This window comes from Zonotrichia leucophrys, chromosome 1 (assembly GCF_028769735.1).
Source record: "Zonotrichia leucophrys gambelii isolate GWCS_2022_RI chromosome 1, RI_Zleu_2.0, whole genome shotgun sequence".
In the NCBI taxonomy this organism is placed as follows: domain Eukaryota; kingdom Metazoa; phylum Chordata; class Aves; order Passeriformes; family Passerellidae; genus Zonotrichia; species Zonotrichia leucophrys.
Window position 1 is genome coordinate 53055453 of NC_088169.1, and position 25504 is coordinate 53080956.

At 38.2% G+C, this 25504-nt stretch overlaps 1 protein-coding gene across 1 annotated transcript; it reads right to left on the reverse strand.

The window, feature by feature from the left end:
- Positions 1 to 9166: 9166 nt before the first annotated feature.
- Positions 9167 to 24014, reverse strand: CCDC70 (coiled-coil domain containing 70). The gene is given in 4 exon segments (XM_064736147.1): positions 9167 to 9396; positions 9399 to 9855; positions 22159 to 22406; positions 23951 to 24014. Coding segments are annotated over 4 exon segments (999 nt in total).
- Positions 24015 to 25504: the final 1490 nt, after the last annotated feature.

Genomic DNA, 25504 nt, shown 5'->3' on the forward strand with positions numbered 1-25504 from the left:
CTTTACACCCTCCCTTCAAATATTGATATACATTGAAAAATCCTCCTAAGGTGAACCTCTCAGGAACAGAGAAAATGGCCTCAAGCTGAACGAGGGAATATTTAGATTGGATGTTACGGAAATTTTTTCTTCACTGAAAGGATGATTGGGCATGGGGAAAGGCTTCCCAGGGAAGTGGGCCATCCTGAAACATTTTATTGTAAATGTAGACACTGGATGTCCTGAGACTGCTAGATAACTTTCTCATCAATCTAACTCTTATTGTGCAAGAAAACTGTAGCTATTAAATTCTCTGCTCTTCCACAGGAGATCTAAGAAAAACTTTTCAACTATAGGTAGCCTTAGACTAAAGCACCTCCTTTTTTCCCATGGTTTTTAATTTTCAAGCCATATGAACTGTATGAAACGAACCCTATTTTAAAATTTTATTTTATTTTACTTTATTTTATTGCCTATTTTTGGTTTTATTTAGCTTGTTTCTAAAAAGCTTTCCTCACCCAGAGGTGTTGTTAATATTATGCTTCAGGTAAAATAACCAGCAAGTGGAACTTCAGTGGAAGCTATACCCATCCATTTAACATTTTCCTAAAATTCATCCTAAGTTATGCCTTTAAAAAGTTAGTATGTCTACTAACTCCTGGGTACACTGAGCTGAAGCATATCCAATGTCTCTAACTGTAGGCAAGAAACTGAAAACTATGCATCTCGCTCAGAGAATTTTTGAAGCTTTGCAGCTCTGCCAACCAAGATATGTGTATTCCCTAGTACAAAGAGATTTTATATTGAATTTATACATCAATTGTCTTCATTTTATTGACTTTCAATATTTTGATCCTTTTAATAAGCCTCAAACCCTTATTCTAACAGATAGTTCTGCCTTCTGGGGCCCCTGTTGATTTTATATTTTATATTATATTATATTTAATGTTCCAAGTTAATGCCATGAGGATGTTTGAATGAGATATCTACTTAGTTTAAAAAATCTCCTGGGGCAACTGAAAATGTAGTATTTTCAAAGGGTAGAAATATTTTTTCCACAATTAACAGAAAACTATTTTTTCATTGCTTTGCCTTAAGCTGGCACAAACTTTCTTAAAAGACTCCTTTGTAGGAGCTAAATGTAGAGCCGAACACATTTCTGCTGTGGTAACTTCAAGTTTCCCTAACATCTGACAAGAACAGAGGATCTCTTCTACCGTGCAAAGAAAGGCATACAATTTTTATCCAGAAGAAATTGTTCCTGCTTACCAGCTGATAATACATTTCAGACTCTTCTAGCAATTATTTTTCACATTTGGAAGATTCTGACTTTTATTAGATTCACTACTGCATGGCAAACACTTGACAGAGCTAAGGTCATTCATGGTGGGTACCAAGCTGAGGATTTCATTTATTCTGTTTTTGGAACTGAGAGCGTAGTGTATGATGCTGAGTAGCTTGAGACTGAAACTCACTAATGCGCAGAGATACAGCTTTTAGGTAATGCCCTTCAGAAGATTTCCTCCCTACATAGTTTAATGATCTACTTTTCCTGTAAACTCCTTGCAAAACACTTACAAGTCCTCTACAGCACTGCACTTTCATCTTCCTTGGCATGTTTTCTTCTTCAGTAAAGCTGCAGGGATGTGCATTCATCTCTCTGTGTCTTTGCTGTGATTCTGCTAGTGGCGCTACCCCTTCCTGGGACCTTAAAGCCCTCTAACTTTCCTTTTATGTCTCAAAGGGTTCTGGATAGTGAGATAATTTTTGAGAACCTAAGACTGCTTCAGAATGTTTAAGACTTTGCTGATATTTGAAATTTGTACTGTTTTTCCTCCCATTATAATATAATAATTTTGGTCACCACACAGCCGTCAAATCTGAGGGTTTTGGCACTACAGAATTGTCCATCATCTGGAAGCACTCTCTAAGGATATATTTCATTGGAAAATGAATTCAAAATACAAACATATTTTTTTGAATGATCATAAATAAGATTGTTGCACATTTCCCTCCAATGTTAGCATTTGATATTATTTCTTTTGTGTCTTATACTCACAGCATATTTATCTTGGTTTTATGTGCCTGCAGTCTCTGTAGCTAGTATCATCTTTTATGTAGCTCACCCTACCAAAAGAATGTCCCTCCTGCATATTAAAAGTGTCTGTGCAGGTCTCTCCATATGTCCATGAGCATTGTGGTTTAACCCAGCCAGCAACCAAACCTCACATAATTGCTTCCTCACTCTCCTACCAGTGGGATAGGGAAGACAATCAGAAGGGTAAAAGCTAGAAAACTCGTGGGTAGAAATAAAGACAGTTTAATAGGGAAAGCAAAAGCCACACATGCAAGAAAAACAAAACAAGGAATTAATTCATTGCTTCCCATGGGCAGTCAGGAGTTCAGCCATCTCCAGGACAGCAGGGCCCCATCACATGTAATAGTGACTTGGGAAGACAAACATCATCACTTTGAACATCCTCCCATACTTCCCTTTTTCTTTCCCCTGCTTTAAATACAGAGCATGATGCCATATGGTTTGGAATATCCCTTTGACTAGTTTGGGCCACCTGTTCCAGCTCTGTCTCCTCCCAACCTCCCATGCACCCCTACAATCCTTGCCAGCGTGGCAGCAGGAAGAGCAGCAAAGGCCTTGGCTCTGTGTAAGCTCTGATCAGTGATAGCAGAAACATCTCTGTATTATCAACTCTGTGTTTGGCACAAACACAAAACACAGCCCCATACCAGACATCGTGAAGGAAATTACCCCAGGCAAAACCAGCACAGTCAGGCAATGTGTTACCAAAAATTATCCCCTCCTGTATGTTAAAAGTGTCTGTGCAGGTAGCTCCAAAAGTTCATGAGTCAACTACATGCACATTAAAATCGTACAGAGATGGCTGGGAAAGAAACTGAGCAGGACATTGAATTTACCACCCTGATAAGGGAAATTGCAATGCTATTTTCATGCAACTACTTTCCCTTTAACTCATCTTTCTCTTTGTGGCTATGGAAACATGTAAAAAAATATTGTTTACCAATAGATATGGGAATTTCACAATTCTTGAAAGCATCTATTATAAAGCAGATTCAATTTATATTAGTTATCCCTTGTGTCATATTTTTAAACATGGTAGAAAAATGATAAGAGGGATAGAAGGAAAAGGGATAAAGTTTAAAACAATAATATAGAAAAAGATCAAGTTAAAGAGCTTCTATTTTCAGAAGATCTTAAAACTGAACACCTTGCATATTATAATTGCGTTTAAAGACTTCTAGTAGCATTTCTCTCCTTTTACCTTTTTTTTTTTTTTTTTTTTTTTTGTGGCTGTAAAAGTTGCAATTCAAATCCCATTCAATTAGATAGCTGTTAAACACCCAGTGGAAAAGATTATCACAAAATGTTCTTTTTCCTAACCTTGATCTGAACTGGATCATGATGCTGATGCTAATAGCATCATTCTTTAAATACATTGTCTGTACTTCTGTGTAATGCTTGTTTCTGAGTTTCTTCTGCTTGTCTTCTTATTGAAAATTTAAAGAAACCTTATGGCAGGAAAGAAACCTTCAGGTTAGACTAGAAGATGCTTAGCAAACATCAGTGGTCTCGATGGCTGGAATGGTAAGCCAAAGAATCACAGAATGGTTGAGGTTGGAAAGGGCCACTTCAAATTGTGCTGTCCAGCCCCCTGCTCAAAGAACAAGAGGTTGCCCAAGCAAAAGTCCAATATATTAAATTTTTTAATATCTCTAAAACTGGAAGCTTTGCAATCTCACTGGACATCATATTCCAAAAGCTGATAACTCTTACAATAAAAAGTGGGGAGATTTTAATAATATAAAAAATGTCCCTGGATTTCTTATATCATAATTTCTGTCCATTACCTCTGGTTTTTTTTACTAGATAACACAGACAAGAGTCTTGCTCCAAATTCTTTACTGCTCTCCTCCCCTGCTCAAATCAGTTACCTATACATATCCATAAGATTTCCCTGAATCTTCTCTTCTCCAAACTGAACAGTTCCACGTCTGCCAGCCTCTACTCAATGACTTAAACCGAGAGACAGTAGCCCTTTGCTTGACTCTCTCTGATAAAGTCATATCTCTCTTGTACTGAGGTGCCCAGAGCTGGATGCACTATTTAATTGTGGCCTCATCCAAAGTGAGGGGGAGGATCACCTCCCTGCTGTCAACACTTTTCCTAATGCAGCCCAGGATACCATTAACTTTCTGTACTGCAAGGTCACACTGACATCTCCTTTTTAACTCAGTGTCTGCCAATGCCTCAGGTCAGTTTTTTTTTTACAAAGCTGCTTTCCAGATGGTCAGCAGGAAGCGTTTACTGGTACATGAGCTTATTCCTCCACAGGAATTTCCCTGGGGAAATATGTGTTTGATTTTGCTGAACTTCATTAGGTTCCTATCTGTCCAAGGCTCCAGTCCATTCATCTGAATGGCAGCACAACCATTGGGAATATCAGTCACTCCTCCTGGTTTTAAGTCATCTGCAAACTTGCTGAGGGTGCATGCCATCCTATTCTCTGGGTCATTAATGAGGGTGTTAAGCACCATGGGCCTCAGTATTAATGCCTGATGCACACTGCTGGTAACTGGGTTTTGGGATTGGGGGCGTTCCTTGTATTGGGTTTGCATGGCCAGGTTTTGGTAGAGGGGTTGGGGTGCAGACTGGCTTCTCTAAAAAGTTGCCAGAAGCTTCCCCCATGTCCAACAGAGCCAATGTCAATCAGTTACAAGACAGATCTGCAGGCAGTCAAGGCTGAGACAGATATGGTAGTAGCAACTCTGTGATAAGATATTAAAGAAGGAAGAGGAAGTAATTGTGCAGATTTAAGCATGCCGAGAGAAGACAGAAGTGAGAATATGTGAGAGAAGCAACTCTGGAAACAGCAAGGTCAGTGAAAAGGAGGCAGATGATGTGTCCATGTGCTGGAGCTGAGATTCCCGTGAAGCCTGTTGTGAAGATTGTGGTGAGTAAAGCTGCCCCCATGAAGCCTGTGGAGGTCGATGGTGGAGACCCAAGCCAGAGCTGATGTATACCTGAAAAGGGCTGTGAACCTTTGGGAAACCCAAGCTGGAGCAGCTTTCTGGCAGGGTTCTGTGCACTCATGAAGGGAGGAAACCATGCTGAAACAGATTTTCTGGCAGGACTTGTGACACTATTAGGACCCCAATGTTGAGTAGGCTGATCCTGAAGGACTGGATGTTACAGGAAAGGGACCCACAGTGGAACAGTTAATGAAGAACTGTAGCCTGTGGGAAAGACTGCCTCTGGAGAAGTTAATGGAGAATTGTCTCCTTTGGCAGGAATGCTATGCTGGAGCAGGGGAAGGACTGCAGTGACAGAGCAGTGACAGGAACAACGTGATAAATTGACTGTAACCCCCACTCCCCATGTCCCTGCACTTCTGTCAGGGAGGAGGTACAGCCCATGAAGGAGGAAAGGTGTTTTTAAGATTTGTTTTACTTCTCATTATCCTTCTCTGAATATGATCAGTAATAAATTAATTTACTATTCTCAAGTTGAGTCTGTTTTTCCTGTGACAGTAATCAGTGAGTCATTTCGCCCTGTCCCTATCTCAACCCATGAAACTTTTTTTTATATTTCCTCTCCCCTGTCCTGCAGTGGAGAGGAGTAATAGAGCAGATTTGATGGATACCTGGCGTCCAATCACAGTAAACCCACCAAACCTCCAGGACTTAATTCTGTTTGTTACAGCCAAGACCTTCATCATCACACAAAAGCCAATCTATCAATATACAGATTTAGCTGAAGCTTTATCATCACTTCTTATACCACAGTGGTGTTCAGTTTTTCTCAGGAAATAAACAGCTAATTTAGAATACTTTGAAACACTGTTAATCATACTTGAAGTTTTTAATTACACACAATAATTTTGTGATGTTTTAAACATAATGTATTTATGGAATAATTAATTTATTTGTATGCAAGTAAATGTAATCATATTAATGCAATAAAGACAAATTAAAGCACCATATTTCTTCATTATATAAGTATCCGATCCCAGAATTAAAATACACCCAAATGCAATTAGAATTTAATGCAGTATTTTCCAAAAGGCATATTATCATCACTAGCACATAATCTTGCCAAGTTATTATCACAGTCTCATATTCTGACTAAACACATCATAAAATTCCAAGGGGACCAAGAGAAGAAAAAAATTAGAGAAAGCAGCTCTAGAAGAACACTTTCATATACTTCAACAGAACTTGAAAAATACTTGGATATGAGACTATCAGAAAACAGGAAAGACTTCTTTCTCCTCACAGGTATGGGGAGCCATGAGTTTAGGAGCAAGCTCTGTCTGAGCGTCTCACAGGTCACACAGCTATGTGTGTCTAGTTTCCATGGGGAAGGTGGTAGTTTCCCCTCAGCTGGTCACCACACAGCTAGTAACAAATAAAGGTTGAGACTTTCTGCTGCACAACAGCAAATTCTGTCTTTTTTTCTGTGTAAGGGTTTGCTCCTTATATAGATATCCCATCTGGGACAAAGCATAAGCTATCACTTAAGTTATGTGTGTACCAGGACTGTCTAGCTTGGATGAGTCTGACATTTGACTCAGAATGTGTCTTAACTACCCCAACTTACTGCCCTGACTCCTTGTCCAGAAAACAATTTGCCTCTGCATTAAAGTTTTAAAAAATCTGTCCACTGCAATCACAAATTCCTCTATCTATTGTGTGAATCAACCCTTAGGATTTCCTGCTGCCATGCAGACTAAACTATGAGTCATTAGACTTTGCAAATCATGATTAGGAGCATTATCCAAGAAACCTGCTGCAATTCATCTCTGAATGGGCAGAATAGAAGAAAAAATTATCTAGAAAATGGTATTTTGTGAGTCGCAAGGCACAGAAACTGTAATTGCTTATCCAATAAGGAAAAAACCCATGACTGAAATGCACCCACATATCCATTTTATACCTAGTTGAAAAAGTTATCTGACACAAGGTCCAGGCTAGGGGACAGAACCATTCTCATACTGGTGATGTAATAAAGGTATAGGAACACTGTATTGAGTATAACTGGTAGGCTGGCTGGGTTTCTGTTAGCTGCAAGGTGCATTCTGCGGAGAAGTCTCTCAACTTCTCTGAACCAGTAGGCTTTGGCAAGCTCTGGCACTGCCATAAACAACTCATCTTCAATTAAACATTCAGCAAGGCAAGGGAGCTCCCAACACCCTGACTTATACCTGCTCAGGAAAGAGAACCTGTAACTGGAGACATGAAAAAAATGGAAAAAACACCTCCAGAGAAATTGCAGGACACTTGTAGAGTACATTCACCATTTTTTCCCCTGAAACCACATCCCCCAGAGATGCTGTGGCTCTGCCAGCTCTCTCTGCACCTAGGACCTGTCAGATATGTCCAGTACTGGACCAAGGAACCAAGCAGAGGAACCAGGCAAATACTGGAGACAGATGCGTTTTCCTTCTCCCATTCTAAGGTAGCATTGCTTAATGTTCCTCCTATGTAAGGTAACCTCTATGAGTGACCTCTAAAGGTCATATGCAACCTAAATATTTCTATGGTTATAGAGGTTTGTTGCTTTTTTTTTTAGCTCATATGATATTCAACAATTACTATACAGTATTTATGTAAGCAGTTGCGTAATTTAGCCTACATTCATAAAAATTTTTATATACTGATCTGTAGTCCACGGTTCATCTCTCCTTAGCTCTCTCTTCTGTGATCACTCAAATCATAAAAGAAGATCACAAAAAAAGATCACAAGCAAGATAGACATCTGCTGACAATGCCTCTAACATGAAGTGTCTGTATCCAAATGAAGGGGCTGAATAAAAAATCTCTAATCTGAGGATAAATTAGTCTTGTCAGTGTTCTTACTGGGAAATCATCTGTACAAGCAAAAAACCTCCTGATTATTCTCCAGTGCAATATTTCCAAATTGCAACAGTTTTCTCAAGTGTGATGTCCGCTAACACTGTGCTCAACTTTACAAAGCCTATCTGGTCTTTAGGCAAGAGATGTAATTATTTAAAGTTTAACATTTGTCAAAAGAAATAAAATTTAAATTTATCTCTCAGGTGCTACTACTACACATGTCATTGCTCTACTGCCTGAAATACTCCTCCTCCTTGATATTTTGGAACCGTGACTAGAAAACTTTCTTTGCTACCCCTACTGTTTCTACACTAACAAGTATTCTGTATTTTAACATATTTTTTTGCTAACTGAGTTTCTGGGTGAACAAGAAATATTTTCCAAAGACCTGGACTCAAGGTCATGTGTCGAGTACTCCACTTGTGTGTCAGTCTGGTTATGGTTAGACTTAATAAAAGCAGACTGGTCACATCCACACAATGAGTTCTTGTCCCTGATTTCCTGAATGCACACCAGGTAGTCTCAATGTGTTGGTTTTATTCTGATCTGGTCTTTTTGGTTTCAAGATTTTGAAATAATATTTTTGCACACCACAAGGGCAGTATTTTTATCATACGATAGCACAATATTTTTTATGGGTACTGAAATGTGACATAAATACATGTACAGGTGTCAAAGAGTACAAAGCTTACAAGGCTGACATTTGAGGAACCTATACCATTAAAGACAAACACTGGCTCATCTAAGTATTGCTTTTGGCAGTAGTTGTGCATACTGGCTTTGAAATTGCACAAAGCAGAAGTAGAGAAAAGTGTCTGTCCAGGAAAACAGTGTTCAAGCTTGTTTCATAATATTTCTTTTTTTAGTAGCACAGATATACTGCATTATTTTTCCCACTATTCAAGTTAAAATTGGATCTTTGAAGGAAAACCTCCAAGAGAAAAAATTTGTTAGCATATTCTGAAAGTATTTCATACCAATTATTTTCAGAAATGTTATATGACTGGTTAATCTAGATGCAAAAAATAAGTCTGTCACAAGATCACTTGTATATGACTTTAAAATTAATTATATCAGAATCCATTCTCTAATAATATCTCCTAGTATTCTGTGGTAAAAAGTCTTAATCTAACCTTCGAAATACTAAAATAAGTTGTTGTCTTTAATATTCAATACCTCTGTATAGCAGACATCTACAGATATTCATTATGTATTGCAACATTAATTTACTAGGCTTCAGGGATCTGAAATACCAACATCCATGCTTCAGCACTTCTGCAAGACCTCTGCACTAAGCCTAACAGGCTGCTTGATGCCTCTTTTCGTCCATTACTTGCTGATGTTTGGGCGACAACAAAAATACTGTTTTTTCTAAACTCTTCAGTCCTGATGCAAAATCTCCCAAAGCACCTGGTTCTTCAGTTATATTACATTGTTCCTTCTCTTGAAGTATCTTATTCCATTCATAGATGTCTCTGTGCTGTTCTTGGAGAGCTTTCTCCTAACCTCCTAGGGCCTTTTTCTTATTTGAAGGCGCATATTCCCTTCTTGCAGAGCAAATTTCTGCTCACTGAGAGAGGAGAATTTTTCTTCACAAACAGCTTTTTCCTCCAACTGAATGGCTTTGTTGTCCTCTTGAAGAGCTCTAAGATGGTCCTTGAAGGCTTTGTGTTTTTCTCAGAAAGCTAAAATCTCATTGTGGAGAGCTTTTTCTTTCAATGCAAATGCTCATTCATATCCTTTGAGAGACTTAATCTCTTCTCTGAGGGCTTTATTTTGTTGGCGAGACTTTTGCTGTTTCTCAAGGTTCTTTATTTCCTCTGAAGAGTCCTTATGCTTCCTTTGAAGGATTTTATTCTGTTCCCAAAGGACTTTGTTCTGTCTGTGGACACTTAGATTCTCCTAATAGTAGGCTTTGTTCTCAATACGAAAACTTTGTTCTTTTTGCCGAAAATTTTGATTGTCTTCTTGAAAGACCAGCTTCTCCTTCCAGTTTAGTTAAATCATGCCACATGACAGGAGATGGCAAATAGGAGTGGGAGCAGCAGTGATAAATTGCTGATGTTTCTCAAAGAATATTTATCCTTTGAGTCAGATACTTTCCCACTTAGCTGCACCACTCAGGGAAGGTGATTCTACCTTCCATATGCAGTAGTCAGGGAACAGAGAATAGAGGTTCAGTGTCCAAGTAAGTAAGTACATAAATAAATATAGTATTAAATCTAAAATAAAAATAACAGTAAATCAATACTGACATTTGATAAACACTGTATATTTTTGTATGTGCTGAAGTATGTTCAGCAGATTAAATTTCACAAGGCTAACTTGATTATACTACTTCCTCTTAGAGTCCTTTCAGAGTCCAAAAACTTTGTCAATTGTTCTCATTAACTTGTTTATAACTGAGGTAAGGTAGCAATAAACACTTTTAATTGTTGTTTATTCCTTATTCCACCCTGCTGCAACAATGTTATATTGTTTGGATTGGAGCAAATGTACAGACTAAATAGAATTTTTATAAATTTAATTTCAATATAAAGGACAATATTTTAAAATCAAGCATGTTTTGGATATATGTCTGGTGTTTACCTGGAAACACTAAACAATTAGTTAACATGCTGCTCAGTCATATCATTTATACATACAGCCAAATGCAAACACATATTCTAGCTGTTCAGAGAAACTATATTATATCTGTGGAGTATCCAGCAGAAAAATTATGATAAATTAAGGAAATAATGCAATAGCTACCATTGTGTTATCCTTGAATCAGTTTGCTATCTGGCAGCTCATGACAGACCTGTCAGTGAGGCTATCCTCAATGATGTAATTTCAAAAGGCATTGCAGCAGTGACACAGCATTAAGAGGCAGTGGTAATCAAATAAGTTGTGTCCATATGAACTAAAGCATTAGGGTTTGTATGTCTAGAGTTCTCTAGCAAGTCAGTCTTTATTTTCATGGGTATTTTTTAATATTTCTTCATCCATTATGTTAATTCAAAACATTATTTTCTGTCTGGCTAATTTTTTTTTGCCAATGGTATTGATGGCTTCCATGAAATATTTTCATACATAGACTCTAAAAGTGAGCTTTTGCTCCTAGCTACCTTGGTGCAAATTTGGGGTAACTGTAGTTATTTCTAAATTTTAAGAAATTCCATTGATGAAACAATATACAGTCTCTATATTATTCAAAATAGACTAGCATTAGTATTCATAATTCCAAATATTTGAGTATATTTAACAAATGCATATGAAAAGAGAGAATTAAATAATAAAAGAGCATGATGGTAGGGTGTTTGCAATCTTCATTGCCTCCCAGGTTACATTCTTTTTTCCAGCTCAAACAGGATCCATGTAATTTATGACAATCGCTTTGCTTTGTTTGAAAAGAGGATGAATTACTTCAGACACATGAACATCTTAGATTACACTGGTAACTTGTCTACTCCTTATGAATTTTGAGGAACAGAGGAATACAATATTCCAACTAAAGTATACACCTGTTTCCAATATTTGTTATCCGATCAAAGTGACTGATATGTGGGGCTTTTTTAATCATGCACTATGTGCTCAGGATATTAAAAAAAGTCCAGTGAGCTTACAATTAAATTTGGCAATTCTGTTTAAATCACTACACACATCACATCATTTCTTCCTACTGTCCCTCAGCTCTGTTCTTTATGTTAATTAGGTAGGGGACTGAAATATGGCATGTAAAATGTTCAGTAATCTCAGGAGATGAATATATACAATTCCCGCTGAAAACTTTACAAGATGATCAGCCCTCCGAATCCTTTTCTCCAGGATATTTGATTCCCCTGCCTGCTCACTCAAATTAAATAGGCAATGCAGATGAGTAATACTGAAACCTATAATATCAAACAAGATCAGTATCTTGGGTTCATATATCTTTCCCAGGCTTTTTACCTCACTTTAAGTCCCCAAGAACTATTTAAATCTTATTTCTTCCATGCTTATCAGCAAGATATATCTGAATATTATGGTTCAGTTAATTTTTTTTCACCTTCTTTAAAAATGTCATAGTGATTAAAAAGAGGGAGCCCATGTAAATCGGTAGCTCTTGTCGTTGTTTCCATATTAAAATATAAAGTTGAAAGTAATACTGGTTATTTTGAAATATAGGTCCCCTTATTTTATAATTTAGAAATATAAGTAGTAGGAAAAAGCTGTCAGTTTGAACAAGTGATAAAGACTAAGGCCATATTTCCTCCTCAATCTACATAGTAAAAGAAAGAATAATCTCAGGTTTGAAAAGGAGGGAATTTTATGGATGCACTCCAGAACTGGACTAAAACAATACAGCTGAAATTGTACCAATAATTATTTACTCCACTAGAAATGAAGGTAAACTTATACTAACTCAGCGTCATGATGTTTTCTTGAGTCTTGTCACTAGTCACAACAGTGAAGACATTGGTAGCTGCCCCTGCACTTCCCATCATGATGTTGTTGAAGACTCTGATGATGTCTCCCCTCAGACTCCTCCAGGATGAACAAGCCAAGTGACCTCCACCACTTCTTATAAGGCTTCCTCTCTAGCCTCTTCACTATCCTCATGGCCCTCCTCTCGATGCTTTCTAGTAGCACAATGTCTTTCTTATGTTGTGGCACCAAAAGCTGCCCACAACACACGAGGTGAGGCCACCCCAGCTCAGAGCAGAACAGGACATTCCCCTCCCTTGCCTGGCTGGTGATGCTGTGTCTGATGCCCCCAGGACAGGGTTGGCCCTCCTGGCTGCGAGGGCACTGCTGGCTTGTGCTCAACTTGCCACTGACCAGGACACCCCAGTCTCTTTCTGCAGTGCTGCCCTCCTGACAGCCTCTCATCCACAGTCTATTGACACAAACTGTGTTGCCCCATCAAAGGTGAGGAATCTGGCACTTGCCCTTGTGGGACATTGTACTGTTGGTATTTGCCCATCTCTCTAATTTGTTGAGAAATTCTCTGCAGAGATTTTCTGCTTTTGAGGGAGTGGATCATACTGCTGGTTAGTTATCAAAGTACATGGGAAATATAGAGAATGTGAATAGAGGGTTCTAAGATTACTAAAGTAAAGATTGAAGGCTGTTTTTATAATATTTCAAATATTTCAAATATTTCAAATATTTCAAATATAATATTTATCCTAAGATAAGATATTGTAAGCAATTTTTGCAGTGGGGTCTATGATTGAAGGCTGTGAGATTATATCATTGCCATGCATGCTGCTGAGGATTATTTCAACATGACAATGTGTGCAAAACCTAACATGATAGTGAAAATAGTGGCCTAGGAAAACTGATTTCAGTTTACCAGTTCTTAATTCTGGTTGTTCTAATCAGAAAGTAAAAACCTACTCTTTTAAAAATGAAGGTTTAGTCCATAAATTTTACAATGCAGTGAAATGCATCAATACAAACCTTTTAATGTCACCCACTCTGAGTGGATGTACAGCAAAACAGCACACAAACAGCATGTGTGAAAGAAACAGCAAAAGGATTTGAGTTCCTGCCTTAATCTACACAAAAACTGAACTGTAAACTACTCTCACAACTTTTTTGAATGCCCCCATTGCCCACATTTCGTTTCACTGCTCAGTGGAAACGAGTTGCAGAGCAGATATTTTCTTAACAATTCTGATCAAACTCTGACCCCAAAGTAGCTAGGCTTGCAAAAAATGCAAAGTACAGGAAAAGAAAAACAGCATAGTTCATAAAATAAGCTTATAAAATCAAAATCACACCCATTTTACAGCTTGTATTGCATATGCCAGTTGCTGCTGGAAAAAGCTAAAAACTCAGACTGGAACCTAAAAACCTAACTGCCTTATTTGGCCCATCTGGCACTTTTACCATTCTGAGAATTTTATGCTGATGTAGCTTCTTTTTTAGGTCATTCAAACTTATGATTTCTCTCCCAAGTGGATATGAAATTTATGTTGTTGCTTCCAGGAGACTGAAAACCTGGGCTAAGACAGATCTTTGCTCTACCTGCTGGAGATTAGCAGAGTACCACAGAGAGCAAAAGCTGATGGTGCTGTACATCTGTGCATTCAGCATTCAGTGGCACTAAGCCACTAGTCTCTTTTCTGCATGACCAACTGACTAATTACTTTACTTGGCCTTTCTGAATCCCTTCAATTAATGCAATGTGCAGTTGCACACAGTAATGGAGTCACCCATACAGAACAGAATCTGGGCCAGAATTAGGCTCTAAGTCCCAGAAGCACCTGTTACAGACACAGAATGTCCAGATGGTCTGGTCTTTGTGGGAAAGTGTCAAGAATTGACTTATCTGTCTTTCTTACTTTGAATTTAAGGTCATAAACATGATTCTTTTGAAGCAGTAAGCCAATCATATCTAGGAAAAAAAAACCAACAAAACAAACCAAACAAAGAAAAGGGAGGGAGGGAGGGAGGGAGGGAGGGAGGGAGGAAGGAAGGAAGGAAGGAAGGAAGGAAGGAAGGAAGGAAGGAAGGAAGGAAGGAAGGAAGGAAGGAAGGAAGGAAGGAAGGAAGGAAGGAAGGAAGGAAGGAAGGAAGGAAGGAAGGAAGGAAGGAAGGAAGGAAGGAAGGAAGGAAGGAAGGAAGGAAGGAAGGAAGGAAGGAAGGAAGGAAGGAAGGAAGGAAGGGAGGGAACATTAGGATAAATCCAAAACCCACTCAATTTTTAAATCTTAATAACCCAGTCAAGCTCGTGGTTATCATGTTCTGGGCAGGCAAAAGGGATTAGCCTGTGATTACAATGCAGTCTTCAATATAATTAGATAGATTTATTTAAACACAGCTGCAAGCCATAAAAATGTGAAATATTTAGTGACTCTGAATTCCACAGTTTGTAGAGTTAAATTACTTATCATCTATTTGCTTTGGTTTTGCTTAGAAACACTAGAAAATACTGTCCTTCTGTCACTCTCACCCTCTCTTTTTTTTTTAAGAATATCAGTTATTTGTGTTTATAGCAGTGGGGATTGTTCCTGAATGTTAATTCATTTTCTAACAGTGCACTGCTTCATTCATGAGTGTCTTTTCTCCATTGGCAATAACCATGGAATTCACATTCCATGCCTTCTGAGCTGCATGAGATGGAGAAAGAAATACAGAATTTTATGTCAGATCCCAAAAAGCAATTGGGATATCTCAAGAAATAAGCAAGAATAATGGCAGTCATGGCTTCCTAATAAGATTATTTTAATGGAACAAATAATGGACAATATTAACAATAGTATAAGTAATAACCAACTGGTTTATGCATTGCTTTAAGCTCTTATTTTCCTATTTTATGTCTCCTTCCTTCCTTCCTTCCTTCCTTCCTTCCTTCCTTCCTTCTATATCCGATTCAGTGTAAGAGAAGTAAAAGAAAGAAAGAAAGAAAGAAAGAGAAAGAGTGAACTGAGGAAGGGAGAGAGGAAAAATTGCATAAAGCATATTTTCTGCCCACAAATTATTTAATATGTATCAAATATTTGTTATTCTACTTCATGTCTATAAACTTTAAAAGCTTAAAGCAGTAACTGCCATATCCTTGCATGTTCACTTAACACAGAAAAAGTAATCACAATTAGCTTTCTGAGTTCCTAACTTGAATTTTAACAAGAGTAGTAATGAATTTGTATCAGTCATATGGGAAACATGCCTGTCTTTATTATTCATAAGTGCTGAAATAATATTGGCTACTATAAATATGTAGGAGACATCTAGTACTTTTAATCATAAATTACAGTAGCTAAGAGCTACCAGCAATAATTATGGAATTCCTTTTTATTTGATGCATTATTTTCCTTAGACTTTTGAGAAACCTTAATATATACGGAAGGACTTCTGTATTTTCAATGGCTCAAGAGACATATGCTACTTGAAATAAATCTAAATTAATTAATTCACATGATGCTTTAAAATGTGAATAATAAATATTTTACTGTATTTTTGGAACACTCTCTTTACAGAACCAATATTTGAATTTTAAAATGTGAAGAGACCATGGAAGTGGCATGAGGAAAGAATTATCCCAAGGACAGAAAATGCCGTATTTGCTCTTTGTATAAAAAGTGATAGGAAAACTAAGATATTATTTTTGTAAAACAAATGGAAATACAACATAGGGTAATGCTGGCAACATTTCAGAAAGGCTGAGTGATGCCCCATTATGCCTCATCCTCACTTTATTCATGTAGAAAACAGATGGAATACTGCATACCATAAGTTCTAAGAAAGAACAGTGGATCCACTGGGGAAGGGCTACAGCTGTGGGTGCTTACCTGGATATTTTTTAATAAAAGTATATCTGTGCATTCACCTGGTCATATCTGAGCAGTCAGATGTGGAGCAGAGCTCATCTTCAAAGCCACGTAAGAAAGTGGGCATCATAACAGAAAAACACTGGGCCAGATCCAACAACCTGACAGAGGTGAGGCTTCTGCAGCTCTGTGCTCCCAGGTGCAACCTGTAGCAAAGCTGAGCATATACAACCAGTAGGCACATGCATTTGGTCAGACGTTCACCACATCTATCACGGTATCATAGAATGGTTTGGGTTGGAAGGGAGCTTAAAGATCATCTAGTCCCAAACCCTCTGCCATGGTCAGGGACACCTTTCACTAGGCCAGAGTAAGCTCAAAGCCCCATCTAACCTGGCCTTGAGCACTTCCAGGGATGGAGCATCCACAACTTCTCTGGACAACATATTTCAGTGCCTTAACACTCTCACAGTAAAGAATTTCCTTCTAATATCTAGTGCAAATCTACTCTACTCTAGTTTGAATCTATTCTCTCTTGGCTCCTGCAAATAGTCCATCTCTGTCTTTGTTGTAGGCTTCCTTCAGGTACTGGAAGGCTGTGATTAGGTCACATCCACTGTCCGGTTTATCTCGGCTGTTTGAGGGGCCTGGGAGGCCCGGAGGTGGCCCGGAGGTGGCCTTGACGCAGCCCGCGTATCAAAGGACGAGAAGAGGCTTCAGTTCTTCTTTCTGGTTTTATGTTTATTAATTGTTTATCTAAAAGATGTTCTTTCAGCTCAACAGAGATCCGCACAGCAGTCAGCCATGGGCACACTGAGTCGTCCCACGGACCGCCACGTATCTTTATACCCTAGTTACGTATACAATATTTATCATTTTTCCCCAATACCATCTATTCTTATAACTCGTGTACCCTTAGTAATAACCAATCCAAAGGTGCCACCGTGGCCAAAGAAGATGGAGGAGAGAAGGAAGAAGAAGGAGGGTAGGACACACCCCAATTCCTCCATCTTACTCCTCTAAACCCCCCTGTACATAAATCCTAAACCCTGTTTCTCACCCTCTAATTAGCTAATCTTTCCACCCTTCACCCCGGTGAGGCCCTCTTATCTTCATAAAGGTGTCGTCTCCCGTGTAGGGTCAAAGTCCTGCCACCAGACACTTCTGGCAACATTCCAGGACTCCCGGGCCCCCCAAGGGTGGTCCCGGGGGCTCGGCATGCCAGGACTCAAATCCTGAGATCCCACAATCCACATTCTTTTTTCCAGAGTGAAAATATACAAATGTACTAAACAGCAAATTATTGACTCATGACTGGGCTTTTTTACCCCCTTACTCATTTATTTATCCATCCTTGCCCCTCCCCAAATCACATGAATCCATTTTTCCTTCCTTTCATTCCTCCTCAAAACATCCCATATTAAATCATATGCATTGCTGAAACAATCACCACTCAGCTACTATGTGGCCCTGTTGCCACCTGTTGCTGAAGGTGGGGCATCTGAGGTTCTTGTCAATAACAGATCCCTTGGGGTAGATTAAATTGAAATTACGCTGAATTACTGATGTTTATATATATATATGTACAGCAAGCTTGTTTTAGAAGAATTTGGTTGCATTGGAAAGGAGATATGTAACTGTTTTGATTATTATCTGTATAAAAGTATAAAGACATCACTTTAAAAAATATATAAGGAAAAGAAAGAAGAAGACAGGATAAGGGCAGGTAGCAAAGACATCACCTGTGAATCCAGCAACAAGGTTTGTTTGTTGCAATTTCTATATCCATTGGTCACACTCTTGATCCATCAGGCATGGAGGAAGCTCCCAAACCACGAAGTTCAACAGGTTCAAGTGGGAATGCCCAGGTACCTCCCCTTGGGAGGAAGTTTTGCACTGTCTATTGCAACACTGTGGATCATGTGAAGTCCTCTAGTTGGAAGGCCCTAGAAATGAGTCTGGAGGCACTTCAGGGATCTTTGATGGTTTATGATCCCTTCTAAGACATGACAGCTGCCTCTCACCCCAACATAGTTAAACAGTTATGTTCCATCAGAAAGGGGTAAAATCCCTCAATCCTATGTATGAATGTCTCTATACCTTCCCAGGGGGAAGTTTTGTGACCTGGGACAGCTGTGTAAGAGAGGACACTGGCATGGTAAAAACTATCCCACTTTGGAGGGTTTGATTCTTATCAGACTCTTGGCTCAAAACCAGTTTATTGCTAAACAAAGGTTGTTTTGTCCTGGTTATCAGTAATGAGGGCAGAATATCATTTGAGCTCCCTTTCCCTCTCTTGTCTTTCTGTGCTCTGTTGTGATTGTGGAGGTAACCTCTTACCACATTAATTATTACTTATATCTGCTAGCACACAGACAGTCTGTGCAGTAGTCTGTTCCTAGAACCAGCTTTCTCCAATGAAAAGTATGAACTGACTGAGAGTGACCGTGACTAATCACAACCTCAAAAAAACAATGTATTTTAAAGTCACCACTTCTATGGAACAGATGTGATGCTGGTGGAACTGCTGTGCCAACTGCTGTACCATCACCCATACAATTGTTTTAGAACAAGGAGTACTGCAAGATTTACCTACACTTTAATGTGAATAACTACACAAAAAGAAATCTATTTATCTTCCTGAATAATAACAGTTAGTAAATGAATCTTTCTAGTTCTTAAGGGCAAAGTATATATACAATAGAAACTTATTTGTAAATTTATATATACCATTATATATACACACTATAATAGATAAATGCAATATTATATATGTATGGTTAAAAATGACAAATTACATGGTTTCATGTCTTTTTTTTTGTTTATTTTCATCTCACATGATGTGAAATTTATCGTAACTTAATTCTGATGTCTAACAGCTAAGCATTTAAGTCCAAGGAAGTCATGACAAATTTTCTTCATAGTCATGTCAGAGAAATACATACCTCCAGGGTAAGATATATCTATTAACAGAGGTGTCTAAGAGAAGTAAAATGAATCATCACTATCATCTAGATGGGTTTACTTTTGTTCATTAATTTTCTAGCTGACTAGCGAAGCTTAGATATCTGTATTTTAGGTAAATAAAGTAGTTAGAATCCAGCATTACGTAACAAAGGTACAAAGCAGCTGTCAGAGAATTTCTCCACATCCATCTCAAATGTGAAATTTTCTTTTATTACATCCTTTCCATAAGGCAAAATGCAATAAATGATCCAGAAATTAAATGTTGATAGCATTTTCTATTTCCTTTGAAAATGACTTTGTGAAATTCATAGTCATGGGCACACAGGTAATTTAAAAAAATAAGACCTAATTTCCTGGAACATACCAAATCAGTATCTGACAGAGAAAAGACATTTTTACAGTATCTTCCTAACTTGATTTGACATAAATATGAAGGAAGAATTAACATCCCAAAGCATGTCATGCCTCTGCTCCTACCTGCTCAATCAGAGACAGGCTGAAGCTGTATCTCTCCTCATCATTCTTAATAACAGCAGAAGATCCTCTGCTCAAAGATGCACCTGAAATAAAAGTCCTCATTTAATTATACTTGCTTTAAAAAACCCATAACTTTTCTAAGAATCATTAACAGTTTGCTATACTCAGACCTCTTCATCTGCATCTGCCCCTCTGAATAAACACAATGAAAGAACTAGAAGTTATATTAATACCCTATATTTGGATTAGTTGCATAGAATCCCTTCACAATAAAATGGATGCTTAAAGGATGTAATCCATCTTGTCCGAAATTTGGCATCTAAAATAGACTGTATCAATATTTCCTCATTGTGGGGGACTCAGCAGGAGAGGATGACTGGCTTAAAACAATCAGTTTTGGGGTGGTGGGGAGCAGGGCAAGCTCAGCCATAGGTGGGACAATGCTTTGCTCCCCCCGGCGCCCCTGAGTCTTCTCATGCCATGCTGTGACCACTGCTGTAATGGGGGTGGTCGGCTGCAAGTGCCAGCTGGGAACGTTCTGGCTCTGTGTGAAATGCAGGCACAAGATTTTGGTGCTGAAATCAGCATAAGCTCAGCTGGAGGAGGGACCCAGCAGACCAGAACAGATGAAAGTACAGTGGCCTGTGCCGCAAGGCACATCTGACCACCCCTGGGTTTGAAAGCATCTGAGATAATGCTGAATTCTAGAGTGGTGACTGTCTTTCTCTCTTTCTCTTTCTCTTTCTCTTTCTCTTTCTCTTTCTCTTTCTCTTTCTCTTTCTCTTTCTCTTTCTCTTTCTCTTTCTCTTTCTCTTTCTCTTTCTCTTTCTCTTTCCTTTCCTTTTCCCTTTTCCTTTCCTTTTCCCTTTCCCTTTCCCTTTCCTTTTCCCTTTCCCTTTCCCTTTCCCTTTCCCTTTCCCTTTCCCTTTCCCTTTCCCTTTCCCTTTCCCTCTCTTGTTCTTTCTTCTCCTATCTTCTCCTTGAAAGATATTGTGAGCCAGGCCAAGAAAATTTCCAGTCAATATCTTGTTAAGCACCTTGCTGTGTCTGGATAAGTCAAAGACTGCTAAATGAAAATTTGCCGCATGACATATTCAGTTGGAATGTTCTGAATGTTGCAAAAAAAATTGAACTTCCTGAGAATTCTGTTATTTTCCCCGAGCACCACCCAGAGTAAATCCAAGTATGTTCCCCTAAACCCAGTGAGTGGACTGTGGCACGACACTTGTTTATTGTACATCTTTGAATACAGAAACCTAAAGTGACTTGCTCAGTTGTAGGTATGTGCTCGGAATCTTTTCCCAGTTGTTCTGGATATTCTCCTCTACTTGGTATAAAATATCATTAACACTCTACTTGGTATAAAGATCACTATAACTCTTTCTTTTTGCTGAAATCAGTATTTCACAAAATATTTCTTCAGACAACACTCAGTTGTGGGACCAAGAAAATATAGGCTTGGTTGTCTACAGAAGACCAAATTTAGATGCTGTATACAGGTGTACTTTTTACTAAAAAGTATTTGAAGGAAGTTTTAAATTTAATGAAATATAAAAGAAACTTCTGTCAGGCAATTCAAGGTCTCTTTATTTGCTGGATTTGTAAAGGTGATCCAATGCTTTGAACTTTTCTGTTTTACACTGGATTGATAATAGAAAAACAAGCTCATGTACCTAAACCCAGGGTAATTACATTCAAATCAATCTGTACTACTTACTGCATTGCTTTTATGCCCATACTCCATTATGCCAGGGTTTTTATTGCTCACATCTGAGAGAAACCACAAAAGGGCATGATTTAGCTTCAGAAAAACCTATGAAATATGCATACCTTTCTACATATAAAGAATTTGTCTTCAAATTCTGCCTTAATTAATGTATATATTTTTCTCTTATCAAACTGCTTAAAGTAAGGAAAGTTCAGGCCTTAAACTGGTCCTTTCAATTCATACAGGTTACAGTTAAATTATGGAGAGAAGTAGTATTAAATTCTGCTTCTATGACAAAGTGACATGCTCAGTAGGTAGGGGAAAGGCTGTGGATGTTGCCTATCTAATGTAAAGCATTTTTATGTCTACCTAACATAATGCATGTGACATTGTCTCTCCCAGCATTCTCCTGGAGAGGCTGGCTGCACGTGGCTTGGATGGGCGCACTCTTTGCTTGGCACAACACTGGCTGGATGGCTGGGCCCCGAGAGTGATTGGTGGCTGGTCACTTGTTACAGGGCTTGCAAGGGTTGCAGGATGAAGAGAGAGACGAGAATGTTGACCTCATGTTCAGAAGGCTTGATTTATTATTTTATGATATATATACTACATTATAACTATGCTAAAAGAATAGAAGAGAAAGTTCTCAGAAGTTAGCTAAGCTAAGAATTGAAAAGGAATTAATAACAAAGTTCTGTGTCCTGGCAGAGGGCGAGAACAGCTCTGCCATGAGTGGTCAGTAAATCCAAACATCCACAGGAGACCAATCACGGATCCACCTGTTGCATTCCACAGCAGCAGATAACCATTGTTTATATTTGTTGCTGAAATTTCTCAGCTTCAGCAGGAAAAATCCTAACGAAAGGATTTTAATGAAAAGATGTCTGTGACACTCACTAGTGGAGTTCCCCAGGCCTCAGTATCAGGGACAGTGCTTGCATCTTTATCGATGACTGAGGCAAGGGGATTTAAATGCATCCTCAGTATGTTCAAAGATGACACCGAGTTTAGGTGGGAGTGTTGATCTGCTGGAATGGGGGAAGGCTCTGAGAGATCTTGACAAACTGGAACAATGGGGTGAGGATCTAATTTCAGAATGGGATCACTGTTACAGGAATTGAGAGTCTGCTCACAAATATCCAATACTGAAATGAAAAACACTGAAATTTAGTATTTTAATAACTAAGATATTTCTGTACTCGTGAATTAAACAGTGGCAAGGAATCTTCTCAGGCTGAAATTTGACCATCTATCCTGTTGTGTTCTTAAAAGGGCCTTTAGCATGGGTTTAGATCATGGGCAAATTTCAGAACTAGGCATGGGCCATGGAGCAACTTCAACATTGGTTGTTTTGTAAATTCAGAGTTTAGGACTATCAGCATAAGTGACTCCATTCCAGTTTGTCTTGGTGCTAGCTTAGTTTGCTAGCACACATGCAACCAAGAGAGTTTCCCTGATGTTAATATGGGGATAGGTTTTCAACATATTCTTTGTGTTTTATTTTAGTTTCAAATTCATTAAGATAGACTTTTTGTCTATCTCAATAATAGCATCAAAATTTTTCCCTTTATTTTACAGGAATTCAAAGTGAATGATCCAGGTTTTTAAATTCCCTTCTGTGCCCAGGCTTCTTTGTGAACAGCAGTTTTAACTAAGCAAAAGCTTATGACAAAGAATAGTATAGTAGTCTAGTGAAGAATTATTTTCTTTACTCTTTCATGTAGAAATTCTGCTGTTAAAGAGGTTTTTCATCATGATTTACTAAATGAGGACCAGGTGTTAATTTTTATCTTTTTCCTGGTTTAAGTTAGAGCAAATATTGCACCTTCAGAAGGTTATTTATATCCTTAACCCATCTAGGATAGAGAGAAAACCCCTTGGCAAGCTCCTATTCTTTCATTTGTGTTCTTTTTGTTGCTCTAATTTTTTTAGTCCAAATTCAGATTTCAAAGGCATTACTCTGACTCTCTTGGGACAACTAGTGTTTTAAAAAGGAGATATCAAATTGACAGCATAAGTAACTGGGGAAGAATAGACTTCATCTGATTATCAAGATTGAGTGACAACATTATCTAGATGACACAAAATGCTTAGATCAAAAAACCACATAACCTGCTCAGTATAGTTCTGAACACAGAAAATAATTTTTTAGTAATAAATTCTTTACCTCCTCTAACAAATGGAGTACGTGATAATGCATGTAGAGTCTTGGTAAAATCTTGAAGCATGTGCAATTTGTTGAGAGATATGTAACTTGGAAAACAGGAACAGTAATTCCAGGAGAAATACTGTTTTTACATAATTCATTAGACCTCTTTATTTTTTCTTCTCCCTGTGGCTTGGAAGTGTGTGACCTTAATAACTTCAGTGATATCACCTCTAAATTACAGGACAATGAGGTAAGTCATGCCATTGTGCCTGCCTGAAAGGTTGCCTTGGAGGCTTTAGAGCTGAAATCCAAACAGCTTTCTAAAGAAAGATTTTTTTTTTTTCCTATGAGGTCCTTGAAAACAAAAAACAAACACTCTGCTCACAGATAACTCCTGGTCTTAGTACTATACTGCAGCATGCTTATCTTCTCGTTCTGCTCCTGCACGTAATACACAGCGAGCTATCCTAGCAGCATCACTATCGGTATGGATAGAAAATCTAATCTTGAGGGAGATTTTAGGGAGCAACCGAGGCTTACATCTGTTACCTACATGATTCTTATTAAAAGTGAAGGATGATGTGTAATTCAAGTGCCTGAACATGGTGGCATCTTAGATATTACATATTAACCTGTGGCTGATATCTGCCAGCCACAGATTTCCCAATTCTCCTTAAGGTCCTGTGTCATATATGCCAGCTCCATGCATGTGTTGCATGCATTTTAATAATTCAAATGCTGCTACATGACTACATGACGCTACCCAAATTATTCCTTTGATTTGCCGTGTCAGTTAATCCAGATATCCAGACATGGAATCAACATAAAGTTACAAAACCTATGGGAAGAAGAGCATTCAAGCAGAAACAGGTAATATTCAAAAGTTCCACAAGCTCCTTTTGGTTTGTAAAAGCCTGCCAAACTTTGAATATGTTAAAAAACATTATCTCAGCCCTGTAAGGAAGAAGAGCAGGTTGAAAATCTCAGTGGCAGTCTCCTCTAAAATGTCTTAACATATCAAACTTAGCCAGACTACTGCCAGCACTGTCATATTTATTTATTTATTTATTTGTTGAAAATGCTGTACTGACAGACTCACTTTCCTCTTTCTGCTGTTATCAGAAGCAGAAACAGCAAATTCCTTTATCTTCCTCTATTCTTCTTTAGTCTCCCTGAAATGCCAGAATATGTCTTTTATCAACAATTTACTTTACATCATGTTCTCTTCTTTGGCTTCTGATTTTTTCCTTGACCTAATGGATCCTTTACTGGTAGTCCTTGTCAGCTATCACTCATTTTAGCAGCTAAAATTTGTTTTCTAGTACTATCTTCATTGTGTCAATTGTCTCCTGCTGAATCCCTTAAATATGTGTGATGCAAGCAGAGGATTTTGACTGTTGATCACACTGCACAAGGGAGTGCTGTTTAAATTGGTACTACAATGGAAGAGACATGTATATGCAAAGTAGTGGATCTCATACTCTGAATCTACACAGCTGCAAGGGAAGCAGTGTAGAATAATATGAATTTGCTTTCCTCTTCAAATTGTTGCTATACTCAACTCCAACAACCTAGCCTTTAATAACTTCTTAAGAAGGGAAATGTATTAAACTTCAATGCATGTGCAGTAAAAAGAAATGCATTTTTTTCTATTTCAATATTCTACTATAGCACAAAATACATAGGGGTCTATTTGTCTTTGGGTAATGATATTAAAGGAAATAGTAATACAAATCAATAAAATCTGCTAGGCCATCAGGATCTGTCTTGTCTTCTTTTGCTGCCTGCACTGGACACGGATCCTGGTCCGCTGGTGCCGCACTCCCAAGCACAGATGATGTGGCCGCAATTATGACTGAAATACAGATAGACATCTGGATAACTTATGAATATCTCAACACACTTGATGCAAGCCTAAATGTTTAATAATAATTTTTATGAAGAGTTTTGGATTAGTTTTTCATAATAATCATGGCTGGGCTACATAAATTGCAAAATCCAATTATTACAGAAGTTAAACAGAATAATTGACTTTTTTTTTGTATTTTGATATTGAACAAGAAAGGAATTAAATCTAGAAGAATGCCTGGTTAT